The sequence below is a fragment of the Balaenoptera musculus genome, chromosome 2, assembly GCF_009873245.2.
Source record: "Balaenoptera musculus isolate JJ_BM4_2016_0621 chromosome 2, mBalMus1.pri.v3, whole genome shotgun sequence".
NCBI lineage: Eukaryota > Metazoa > Chordata > Mammalia > Artiodactyla > Balaenopteridae > Balaenoptera > Balaenoptera musculus.
Genome location: NC_045786.1, coordinates 13916106 through 13929209, shown reverse-complemented (window position 1 = coordinate 13929209; position 13104 = coordinate 13916106). Strand labels below are relative to the sequence as shown.

The following is a 13104-nucleotide window of genomic DNA, read 5'->3' as shown; positions in this document are numbered from 1 at the left end:
TATAATTTGTCAGACTAGGGGAGGTGGACCCAAAATTATTAGGTTTAACTTTCATCAAAATAGCAAGTGATCTCTGCTTCACTTTCTTAAACCTGAAACTTTTTGCACTTGATTTGTAACAAGTGTGTAAAGTTTTGTTGTTATTTAGGAAGAAATCCACCAGTGTTCTGCACAGAACCTGACTGGCCTCATCACACGGTGTTACAACAAAACATTACACCCAATAAATGCATTTCTTTCAGGCAAAAACATTACAAGTGAAAATGTCAACAAAACCATTCATTCCTGTTAACTGTTCTCCAATCTGGAATAAGTAGAAATGTATGGAACCAGGAATTTTAAACAGTGTTTTTAATTGAAAATAAAGCTAAAGCATGCTTTTCAACAGTGCAAATTTCCATAATTTTGATTTACTGCTTTCATCATCACAACATAGTACACCAGCATGGCCCTTACCAAGGGCTAGACCCTAACCATTTGCATGTTGAACTACTTTGATTTTAAGTGCAAATATAGATAATCACCTCTGATTGTCACTTGCAGTAGAAACTCTCCTGCTCTATACACAGGATGGTCTGAAAATAGAAGTTTAGAGAGATGCAGAGAAAGTAAAAGGTAATAAAATCCAAGTGCCTGAGTTCTGGTACCAAAAAGCCCTGAACTAACTGTTATTTTTCATTTGGGATATTCTTATACTTCTGACCCATTTTACTTTTCTCGGTCGCTTTTACTGCTTTGTCACTATAAAGAGTCAGACCATAACATATTCCGCTATTAAGAGAAATATTTTCATTGTTTTGCAAGTTTGAGGAGTCATGTTCAGACCACAAGGTAAGCAGGACAGTAGTAAGAGTCACCTAATTTAAAATTTTGGGTGAGAACACAAAAAAGGACTTTTCCAATCGCAAGGAGTGCCCGTAAAAGTAAAATCACACCCTTTACAAAAAAAAAAAAAAAAGAAAAAAGAAAAGACAATATTATATTTACTTTACTCAGTATATAAGAGGCAGCTTTTACCAGCATTCAATCAGGACTCCCCAATATTTCCACTCAAAAAAATAATAATAATAAGTGCAACGACTCTTGGAGAGGAAATGAGGGGAGAAAAAGATACCCCACAAACAAGACCTCCAGTAGAGAACACTTTGGGCTTTCTTGCTACCTCACTGTGTAACCATGTAACCTAACAAACTTTCACTGAATTAACAGTTACACTTTCAGGTCTGAAATCTAGTGCATAAACTTAATGGCTCATTGTAATATTTATTATTCAACCTTTTGACATTTATTTGTAGCAGTTGAATTGAGGTACCAGGTGCATTATTAGCATTGAAACAGTAAAGTGTTCCAGCTCTACCGTAATAACTGAGTTTTACTTGAGTCTTTAGCCTGAAGTATAGTCTGTGGAATGTAAACCAACCCTTCTCCCACCCCGCCCCCACCCTACTCCAAAAAAAAAAAAAAAAACCCGCAATGGAAAAAAAAGTAATCCGATTTCTGTCTTCAAAATGCGATAAACCAGGACTCCAAAAGGGGTGTAACACATTAATGGACTTGTACAAAGCATCCTGTGCAGTTTACAACAAAAGGAAGGGAATATGGTTCAAGAAAATATCTTCCAAAACGCTTTTATGAATTAAATTTCCTGAATTTGTGACTAGGTGGAAGAGGTATTGCAGAACCGCCCAGCTGCCATTTCCATATAGGATGGGCCTTGTGAGGAGGTTGGGAATCCTTAGTGGTGTTTAAGGAATATGCTGGCCACAAATCCCCATCCTTCCCAATAATGAGTGATGGTGGACAAGGAAAATTTGCCATGAAATTAAATGGCCTTTTCACTGCTGATGCTACATTGCTGGCTACCTTTTTGCGTCTGTTTATAACTGTAAAATCATCCAGTGTTCCTTCATGTGTCTCAGTTTTACCTGTAGGACGAGGACTTCTAGCTGATTTCAGATTTGGTTTGACTGGAGGTGTCTGAAGTACAGGTCGCTTTCCCAGTACTAGTGTCCGGTAATTTTTTCTCACCCTGGCACCAAATTTATATTCCCCATCCTCAGGTTTTGGAGAACCTAAAGTGCATGAAAGGCCCTGACTCTGAGCCAGTGGATTTAAGGAAGGAGTTTCTTTTTCAGGGCATGCAAAACCTTCCTTGGCTGTGGTTAACAAGGCGTCCTCCTCTTTACTTTCAGTCACACTGTAAAACTCACCCTTTGTATCATTGCACTCGCACTTTAGCTTATTTGTAATAAGGTCAGGTTCATATTCTTCATTAGCACTACTGTCTTCTACTTTGATTTTAATATTGTGCAGAAATGGCAATGTCTTGTCGCCTGTGTCAGTGCAGGGATTCTCGGCTTTAGTTGCTGCTGCTGCTGCATCCACCTCGGGATCAGTTGGCGAAGAGGGCAAATCCGTAGCAAATTCAGTGCAATGAGGGATTTTGGAATCTTTTTCTGAATTTGCTGCCACTCCTGAAGAATCATTACTTAAGAACCTAGCAGCAATTGTGTTGTTATCTGCACAGTATGTAGTAGGAGTTGCTTGTAGGCATTTCCTAGCCTCTCGGAGTATTCTTTGTTGTGGAAATGCATTGTTTGTCTTTGGGCTAGGTGAAGAGGCCCCCTCCGCCAGGCAGTTAATTGTCAGCTCAGTTCTCTTTACAGTACTGGAAATTTCAGAGTGTGGGAATGTAATCTCAGATACCCTATCGTTCCTTATCTCTGCGAAACAACTCCCCAGGCTGGCCGGGCAGTACACCGGAGACGCTTTGGGGGCCCAGCTCTGCAGATTCCACTCCTCGGGCGACTCCGCTTTGACACTACTCTTGAGGTCGGGAAGTCTGCCGGCATCCTCGAAAGCAGCGGGTTTGGTTGCAGCGGCGGCGGAGGCCAGATGGTACAAGAAGTTGGCCTGCGCCTGCACGCTGGGAGGCTTGCAGAAGCTGGTGCGCCTGAAACGGATGCTCTGCACTGACACTTGGCTAGAGCCGGAGCTGGAGTCCGACTCCGTGGACGAGTCCTCCTCCTCCGAGCTGACTTCACTGGAATCCGAGGCCCCACTGCCCCCCTCCTCCTCGTCCTCCTCCTCTTCCTCCTCCTCCTCCTCCTCTCCCTCCTCCTCCTCTTCCTCCGAGGACACAGAGTTGCTGGAGCTAGACAAACTGGAGCCAAAATCTGAGTCGTTGGCTGCATGGTCCGAGTAGGAGCTGGACTCGGAGTCGCTGCTGCAACTCTCGGGAAAGCTGCCCAGATGGGGCTGCGGCCGGTGGTGATGAGGGGGGTGGTGATTCGGCTGCGGCTGCTGGGCCCTGTGGTGGTGGTGGTGATGGTGGTGGTGGTGATGGTGGTGGTGGTGATGGTGGTGGTGGGGAGGCGGGCAGAAGCTGTTAACCAGATGAAACCTCTCCAGGCAAGTGGCCCCGGCGGCCGCCGCCGCCGCCGCCGCCGCCGCCGCGGCCGCCGCCTTGGCTTTGTAGGACCTGGGCAGCAGAAGCAGGCGGCGGGCGCCGGCGTGGGGTTCCAGCAGGCAGTCCTTGGCGCCCCCGCGCTTGCGCTTGCACCGGTAGGTCAGGCTCACGGGGCCTCCGGCGCTCGCCGCCGCCTTGGGTTGGGGCCCGGCCGCCGACGCCTGGTAGTAGGCGGCGGCGGCGGCGGCGGCGGCGGCCGCGGCGGCTGCGGCGGCTGCGGCGGCGGCGGCGGCAGCCGGGTGCTTGCTGCACAGCAGGCTCCGAAAATAAGCAGGGTCCGAGTGGAAAGCGACGTAGTTTCCCTGGAGCGGGGCAGTTTCATAGTTTAGAGGGGGTTTGCAAGGCGAGCGCACGATTTCCGGGTAGTGCGAGCCCGGGTATTTGCTAAAAATCTGAGGTAGATGGGCGGCTGGGCGCACGACGGCGGCGCCCGGGCGCGGGGACTGCGCGCTGATTGGCAGGGGCCGCGCGGCTCCGCTCAGGCCCCGCCAAAGTTGGTGCTTGTCCTTCCAAAAACCCGGGCGGGGGCTGGCGGCGGCGGCGGCGGCGGCGGCGCGCTCTGGCGGCGGCGCCTTTGTGGCCAGGGCCCGGCCGACCCTCCTGCGCTTGGTCTTGAGGACGCGCTCGGTTTTGCAGGAGGTGTAGAGCGCTTCCACGTCTTCCCGGGAGATGAGAGTGCATTTGGCGGCGTGGAAGGCGATGCTGTTGATTGCCTTGAGTTTCCGCAACTCCTCCAGATCGCAGTGGTGCTTTTTCACTTTCAGATGATCCATGCGCTTGTGCACGGTCGTCCTCGGGATGTTTTTCAGCAGATCCGTGAAGACTTGGGAGAGGGCAAACATTTGCTTTCCTTTAATGATGAGGTAGCCGAGCCTCACGCCATCCACCTCTTCAAAACCTGACTTCAGGTCTCCCATCTCGGGCACTAAACGATCCCCACCATTTGCAGTAAATATATACGTGACGCATACATACACATGTATGTATGTTAATCCTCCACCAGATGCTGCGTGTGTCTCAAGGCATCCTGCTAATAAAATAACAAAGACTGTTATTCCCGGCGAAGGGAGTGCCAAACTCTAGGCGAAATTATTGGGGGGGGGGAAAAAAACTATGAAATTACACTGACTTGATTCTTGCTTTTTTTTTGGTTTTCGTTTTTTTAAAAAAGAGGGAAAAAACCATCCGGTTTCTGATCTGCCAGTGTGTTGGTCTAAGTCCCCGATGCAGATCAGTACCTGGGCCCCTCTATTCCTTCCTTCTCCATTGGAGCACTATGATAATGGAATGTGAAGGGAGAAAGAGAAAAGAAATGCAGCTGCTATTCCCGCCGCTGCTTTAGCTACAAATAAAATGACAGAGTGAAGTGAGCTCGTCCGGAGACACCTTCATCAATTAATTCCCCTAAAGCCAGCGCTGATTGGACACTCCTGACAGGTGATGCAATAAAAATTGATATTCCACCCCTTCCCCCCAAAATCTCCCACTAATTAGCATACCCTTATACTGCCACCTCCCCTCCCAAAGTAAATAATACAGTCGGTATATAAATCTTTCCATTAAACTATCGGAGCTCAGAAACAGGCTGACTCACAGACTTCATCAGAAGCAGTGTGTGTACGCTTTAAAAAAAAAAAAAAAAGCCCTGTATATTCGCCTTTAAAGGAATATTGCCTATTTTTGCTTTATTTGCATTTTACTGCTATAGCTATTATCATTTCAAAGAAAAGCATTTTTAAAACATTATCAAGCCTAAATACATATACCCCACCCCCTTGTCCTTTGGAAAATGGAGCTTAAGTGAAAACGTGCAGAATAGCTTGGTATTTCCCTTATGGCAGTGGGGAAAGGAGCCCGGCTGGGAGCTCCAAAGTTAAATCCGCGCGGTGAACCACCCCAGTACAGACTTACGTTTTGAATTTCTCTCGATATTCCTTGTTTTTTTTTTTCCCCCCCTAAAATGCCTTTTTACAACCAGAAACAAAGTTATTTGACCAAGGAAGCAGTTCAAGGCTCCAGCTCCGAAACACTGTAACAATTCAACTGGATTTTGGTTCTCTGCTGGGGGGTGGGGTGGGGAGGAGGTAGTTTCACGTCAGACCCATAACAAAGCATAGATAAGCCAGAAATGTGTACACTTTTCACAATTAACCAGGCTGGATTGGAGGCGGGATGGTCCTAGAGTCCCCAGCACAGCCTTAGCCAGGGTCCTGTTCACGACAGGTCAGAATTCCATGGAGCAGATTGCTTCTGTAGCAAAGAAAAGAAAATGTAAAACGCCCAAGGTGCTTCCATAGGTTTTAGGTAATAACGATGAAAAGAAAGTGCTGATGTACGATGCAGACTATTTCAGTGGTCTGTGATGCTCTTGGTTGGTAGTTTAAATGAATCTTCCACAACTCCCATTTTTTTTCCCATGAAAGCCAAGCATCTGCTTAAAAAAAAATCACTTTGGATGAATATCAATATTGTTTAACCTCTTCTTAGTCAAATTAAAGTATATCTTGGTGTCATTTTCAAGGATATCCAAAATATTGCCAAATGAGAGCAAAGGTCTTCCCAGTCGCATTACCACGATCCCAAGGCGGTTTGTTGGCTGCTTTGCAAAATTCAACAAAATCTTCTTAACTGTTCGGTGTTTGGAACTACAGCATAAATGCAACTCAGGCATTTATATGTTTCCTTGTTCTTCCAAAAATAGACACATCCGTGTGGTTAAAAGAATAAACGGATATTTCTGAGCCTGCAAGAAAAAAAATGTACAATAATTTCTTCCTTCACATTCAAAAGTTCTAGCTTCCCCTGCTCTGGTCTGGCTATCACAAGCAGGTATGGCTCAAAGAGAGAGAGAGAGAGAGAGAGAGCGAGATTAAAAACCGAGGAATCAGACATACAAAAAGGTAGTTTGCATGAAATGAAATCTCGGCCATAGTTCCCCACCCCCACCCTCATCTTCCTTGTAATTTCCCAGGAATTTTGAAGAGAATTGGGAATTTCAAGAAGTGCATCCGGAAATTAAGGAAGCCTATTTAAGAGAGTCTGTAACTCAGAGGTTGGGATTTGAAAAGTCAGCCCTGGACTACTGTTGCACTCAGCACAGATGTAATCGCCGCTCTTCAACTTAATCAATGTGTGTACAAACCGCGATGTCTAGTTCTTGCCTTTGAAATCTAAGGCTAGCATTTCCATCCAAGAAATCAGAGCTATAGCAAATTACATTTTTGTCCCTTGAATGAGAGAAGGATCATTGAATGGATCTCGTGATATTTCAGGCTTTAAACGTAACCGAGAGGCAGCAATGAACAATGCCTCGTCACAGCTAATACCATCCACCGAGTTGGCTTTCTTTTGCATCTGGATCTATCACACCGCGTTTTTCTCTTTCACTTTCGCAGGAGGCAAAATGCTAAAGGTTTAAGCAGAAAGCAAAGTTTCCAGGAAAAGCAGATGCTGGTGTTTTTTTTAAAGTATAATGACCAGAATCTACTGCCAGCGACAATAAGGTCGTTTTAAAATTCCTCCTGATGCACTTATATACTGCCAGCCCTCTCCCTCCCACCCTACCCCGTCCAATTCCCCTCCCCCAGCTTTAAGATTTCCACCAAAGAGTCAAACAGCCAAGAAATAGTAAACTCAAAAAAAGCCTCTGAGAAGACATTACAAAAGGTTGGCTAGAACATTCTTTTTTTTTTTTTTTTTGGCCAGGTAGTTCTAGTTGTTCTCGATTCCTATTTAGATTTACACACACACACACACACACACACACACTCACACTCCTATTCCTCCTGCACAAGGCAACATGACTTAGTAACCATTTCAAAATCACCTTTTCCTCTCCTTCCTTCCCTTCCACCTTTAAAATACTGGCAATATGGGTGGTTTTTAAAACTAACAGAATAGTATTTTTTAAACTAAAGTTACAATCTGTTGGGTCAAATGGAGAAAAATAAAGGCCAAAAGATTTGGGAACTGGGTCTATGTATACAATTTATGTGAATATCTTTGTATGTGCACTCAGGTACCTTCACACTTATACATTTTTATTACTCCTATTACACATCTTTCTTCTTGTCTAATACATTCTTTTGTTCCTTTAACTTCCCCATCGGGGTGTGTGTGTGTGTGTGTGTGTGTGTGTGTGAAGGCGTGAGCGCGCACGTGCACACACACACACACACACACAGAATGTGACAGACAGCTTTCTTGTGGCCATCAGGACACGTTGTATATCCGGGGTCTTCTCCAGGCACATTGGGGGTCGATCCCGATAAAAAGATCTAGCAGAGGCCCCTGAGCGCTCACACATGAAAGGCAGGGGACTTTAAGATGGATTTGCATGCACACAGGGGATTTCGATCAATAGCTACCAACATTTATGGCTTAGATTATTAATGTGAAAGCTGGCCAAAAGAATGGGGATGAAAAATTAAAGGTGTCTGTTATCAATTATGCTTAAAGTTATGCAATAATTTACTTACTTTGCCTGGATGTGCAGATCCAGATGTATAAAGTACTATTCTTCAAAAGCCAGGGGGTTTCTTTGATAAATATGTTGACCATGTCAGCCGCCTCTACAATCAAAGATGAACCCAATTCAGATGATGGACTGTATTCAAATTCTTTTTTAAGAAAAGATATATCAACTTCTATGTTTCTCAAACACATATACATATGTGGGTGGATACGCCCAAATTAACATTTATGTGTATATCCATCTCTGAGGGTCCAGGGGATTACTTAACTGAGAATTCAGGCATATATATGATATGCATTGAGTTTGTTAATTAAATGCGATTATTTAGTCAGTGAGGAATGCATAACCTACACACTTTCATAAAAAGTATTTTAGCTTTGAAAACAAAGCTGCTTGCTAGAGGAAGATCCTCTGTGGCAAATACAGACAGAAATACATAAATGTCCACTTACTTCTGCATTTATTGTAAAAAATCAGCACTTTCAGTTTTTAAAGTGATGGGCTATGAAGATATGAACATATTTGTCTTTACTTATCCTGTGTTGATGTGCTACATTTATCTTCAAATGTTCTATTTTGATTTATTTTCACTGTATTTTATGTTTAAATACCATTGCAATTCAGTCTGACCTCTTTCCTCTGGAGCAAAGTAATGCACACGGCATTTACAGTCTTTTAAATGGTTAGCTGGGAAATGCAATAGCAATTTGCAGAAGTAGTTTACTAATGGGGAAAGTTCTTTTGAAAACCTGAAGGAAAACCTAAGAGTACTTTTGCATTTCTACACTACAATGTCATATAATTAAAGTACTGAAGAGCATTAAAATAATCCTTTCCCTTCCCAGCCTTCACCCATACATACATAATTTAAATGAGGATCACCCCCCTCCCAATCCCACCACCATCACCTAACTCTTCACCATATACATTTGTTTTAGTGATTGCTGGCACATTTTGTTCAAAATGAATTCAGACAGAAAAGACTAAGGAACATCACAAAGGCCTCAACAATGTAAGTATACTGGTTAGAAGAATAAAAGAAGTCCCTTGTACTGTTAGCCAAAAGTAACTATAATACTTACAACATAACAAAGTCTAAAATAATAATAATTTAAAGTCTTATATGGCTGAATTAATTGAGGATATAGGACAATAAAATCTTGTGTGAGAGTCAACAGTTCCTTACCTAAATTTATGTCATATCACATGTTCTCTGCTTTTGGGGAGGGGAAAATGAGAATGGAGGAGGAGGAAATGGCTAAATTAAGGAACAACTTAAATTATAACTTAGTACATTTTCTTTAATATTTTTCTTTTTTGTCTCATCCAAACAAATCAGGGCAAGTCTCCAAAAGGGCCCATCCTTCTCTTCTTAGGCATTTAAAAATCCTGTTTTTAACAGAAGTTTGGGACACAGAGTATATGCCATATTGTCTACTGACCCATAATCAAAATGCAGTGACCTTCTACCCTTTTTTGCCCCCTGACCCATCTTGAATTCAATGCAGCCTTTATAAATTTGCAAATCCTTGGAGGTAAAGGGGGTTTTGTGAGGCTTTGTTCTGAAAAAGCCCTAAGAGTGTGCTTTCTAAATTAGACAAAGGTAAAGCAACAAACCCTAGTGGACAAGATTTTATACAGGTGAGCAATAGGCAACTCTTCAGATAACACATATTGCAAGCTAAAAAGCAGTTATAAACAAGGGAGACAAGAAGGTTACAGATTGTGTCAAATTAGAGTGTGGTACAAATCACTTTCACGATGTAAGAAATGGTTAGGCCACAATCTTCCTGCTCTCCTCATCTCAAGGGCTGTGGGGGACCCTAGTGACCATGGAAGGAATGGGGGGGGAAGGGTAGTAAAGAGAGAAGGGAGGGAGGGTGGCAGGGAAAAAAAGAAAGGAGCAGGACCTGATCTGAATCTACAGGCACATTCCCTTATCTTTCCTGCTATCAGCCAGCTTAAAGGACACCATAATTATGATGGTGATAAAACAATGCCTGCTTATGTGTGCTGAATAAATAATGTTTACAGCTCAAGAATCTTTTAATTCCAATTAAATGCCATCAAAGAAAAGCCACTTTTCCTACTGCAACTGCCTTTCCCCCAATTATCTTGTTTTGTTGCAATATTTTCTTATGAGACACCAGGGCCTCTCACAATTGATCCTGAATGTAGAAAAAAAAAATCAGAGAAAGTAGTGTTCAATGTTGGTGTATCAAATAATACACAAACCTCAAGACCCACAATTTATTTGGATTACCCCAATTTTTGTTTATTTCCCATCAGGGCCAAACGTGTAGAAACCGAAGTGATGACACTCAGTGCTGAGGCCTACCTATGGGCTGCTGAAGTCATACTGAAATTCTGAGCACCCATGAGGGGAGAAGGGAAAGATAAGGCATGTGGGGCCTGATGGTCTCTGGAAAGGGAATCCTCTGGTTCTGTTCCCCTGGCTTCAGCCCAAATCCTTCTAGGAGCACTGGAGCCAATCACTGTCTTCCACTGCTGCAGCTACTGGGTGCACACAAAAAAGCGGGAGATCAAAAAACCCCAAGTTCACATTTATGGATACACAAGGATCATTTCGTATTCATGACTTCAACAAATCACATCATAATCAGATTTAAACAGGGTTTGGGCAGTAATGCCCACCAGGCTGGACACTAAATACTGACACATATCCACACGCTAACCAGAAAAGTCACTTGCTAAATTTTGGAATCATAGAGTTAAAATTGTCTTTCAACTTTAAAAATCTCACTTTTTGCTTTTGAGGCCAATTTTTACACTAATTCATTTCAAGCAAGCACCTCTCTTTAAGTCATTCCGCAACGTTATAATTCAAATTTCTCTTTGCTTCCTTTCTCAGTTCCAGTAGTGTTTTGAAAAAACACATGGCATAACAAACGTTATGGAAAACCCACTCGTTCCGTTAAATGTCCATACAAACCTGCCTTATTACTCCATCTGTCTAAGCAGCACATTGCTAAGAAGAAACTTAAACACACACACACACACACACACACACACACTTTCCTCGAAGAAATATCTAATATTTCTTGGCAAATTCTATTTGGTGATGTGGTACAAAAATACACTAGTAAAAAATTTCAAGGGATACGTAAGTTTTCTGGGTACTTGCGGGCCCCTTTCCTTTTGAAAGTTTAGAGCTCCAATACCCTCAGTTCTACGGGCAGAATTAGGATGGACTTAGAGGGTCCTAAACGTGACCGATTCACTAAGGCGGGGGGCTACAGCTTGCAGCAACGTGCTCGGCAACTTAATCCTACGCTAAAAGAGGGCAGAGAACGAAAAAGAATGGAATACAAACTCTCCCGACATTCGTAGTTACTTTCAAGGTGGATTGTGTATTTTAAGGCTGATGGGAACGTCTGGTTTTGGGAGCAAAAAGAAGAGAAGGTAAGTGTTTGTCCTTGTATCCACCAGTTCGTAGAGAAACAATGAAAGAACAAAGGGAACCACTTCTCCATCTGAACATTTTCTGAATCTCCCTCCGTTTCAAGCCAGAAAGCGAGAGGATTCGCTTTACTCTACCGTAAGCAGTTGTTGCTAGGCTTGCTGAACTAAGAAAGAGAAAGAAGTTGATCGGCAGTGTAAATATGGACTAAATAATAATAATAAAGGCTTGCTGTGGCTAATCTCCACAGCTCCAGTCGCAGCAACTTAGAGCAGAAGTTGCTAAATGCAGGAAGGGAAAGCCCAAGGAAGAACCTTTACAGATTTCAAACTCAGTCACTTAAATAGCCTTACTTGCTTTTTGAAATGACTTCTGCGCACAAAATATGTAGGTTACTGTCTATGGGAAAAAAGAGCGGCATACTGTTTAGGTCGAAAAATGTTCTCTATTGCTATGTGGAAAAGAATTTTTCTAAAGGAAAGGGGATTCAAGAATTGACGCTACTGTTTGCTGATAGAAGAAATGGCAGCAGCGGTGGCTGGGAAAGGAGAGAGTCGTATTTAAATGTATTTGCTTTTGGGTACGGTGGTTATCGGCAAGTCTGCCTTTGTGGGTCTGTGTGGCTGAATGAGTAAGTGACCGAGTGCAGTCGGCATTATATAAATGGATCGGTGTGTGGGGGGAGCCCCCAAAGCCGACGAGCACGTGAAACACACATTTTTTTACTGCCCCCCAAGCGGCGACCAAGCCCCCCTCCACCCCACCCCCCAATCCGTATATTACCTGCCCAGTTACAGTGACACATGTTTATGTTTATAGTCCTGGTTTGTAGTAGTGTCAAGAGCCGCAGCAAGAGAAGGGGGAGGAGAGAAGAGAGGGAGGAGTAAATGCAACCACCCCCACTTGTTGTTAAAGCAAATTTACTGCGTTATTGCAAGCCCGGTACGGGGGGCTGGGAAGTGAGTTGAGAGGAAGGGTAGAGTTGGGTAGTGTGTTGGTGGTGGAAGGGGGGTGGGGTTAGGAGATACGGGATGGAGCTCCTCTGCTCCAGCGGCCCGGGAAAAGCAGCGTGGTCAATAGGGGAGCATGCTGGCGCGGTCGAAAACAAAAAGGTTCCTCCTGCTCGCTGCGTTCACGTGGGGGGGATCTGCACGCCGGGCTCCAGGGCCCTGACCTCTGACCCCGGCTCCTCTCCGCGCTCTCCCGGTGCCGCGCGGCCACTTTTTACCCAGGATCCCTCGCGCGGGCCGCGCTCGTGCCGAGCTCGAGTCCTTCTTAATCCTCCATTCCCCGATTTCCATCCCCTCCCCCTCCCGCCGCCAGCCCCGGGGGAGGATTCTCCGGCAGGGAACCCCCGCCCCAACCCCCACCCCGAGAGCCCAGGCCTAGACGGCCGCAGTCAAACCGGGTGGGGCGGGGAGTGCAGAGCCGGCCTCCCCTGCCGGGCCGGGGCTGCGGGGGAGGGGAGGGAAGGAGAAGGGGAAGGGGGGAGGGGATCTGAGAGGAGGGGGCCCGGCGGCCCGGCCCCGCTGCCCTGCGGCGGCCTGGACCTGTTGACTGCTATTGGTCCACCTCGTCCTGCGCCCTCTCCCTGCCCGCCGCAGCCCCGGTCCTTCTGCGGAAACGTGGGGAGGAAATAAGGATGGCTGTTCTCTCCGCCTCCCTCCAACTTTAGTTTTTTCTTAGGGGATGAGAAAGCAAAGTAATCTCATCCGCTGCGCCATCCTTTCTCATAAAGTA

General features: G+C 44.9%; 1 protein-coding gene across 1 annotated transcript; it reads right to left on the bottom strand.

The window, feature by feature from the left end:
• Positions 1-1474: 1474 nt before the first annotated feature.
• Positions 1475-4482, bottom strand: SKIDA1 (SKI/DACH domain containing 1). Its single transcript, XM_036843862.1, has one exon. The coding sequence runs from the start codon at positions 4384-4386 to the stop codon at positions 1630-1632; it is 2757 nt and encodes a 918-aa protein (XP_036699757.1). The 5' UTR covers positions 4387-4482; the 3' UTR covers positions 1475-1629.
• Positions 4483-13104: the final 8622 nt, after the last annotated feature.

Bases quoted from the DNA above. Each gene is read 5' to 3' on its own strand.
- SKIDA1 (XM_036843862.1), bottom strand. From the start codon at position 4,386: ATGGGAGACCTGAAGTCAGGTTTTGAAGAGGTGGATGGCGTGAGGCTC.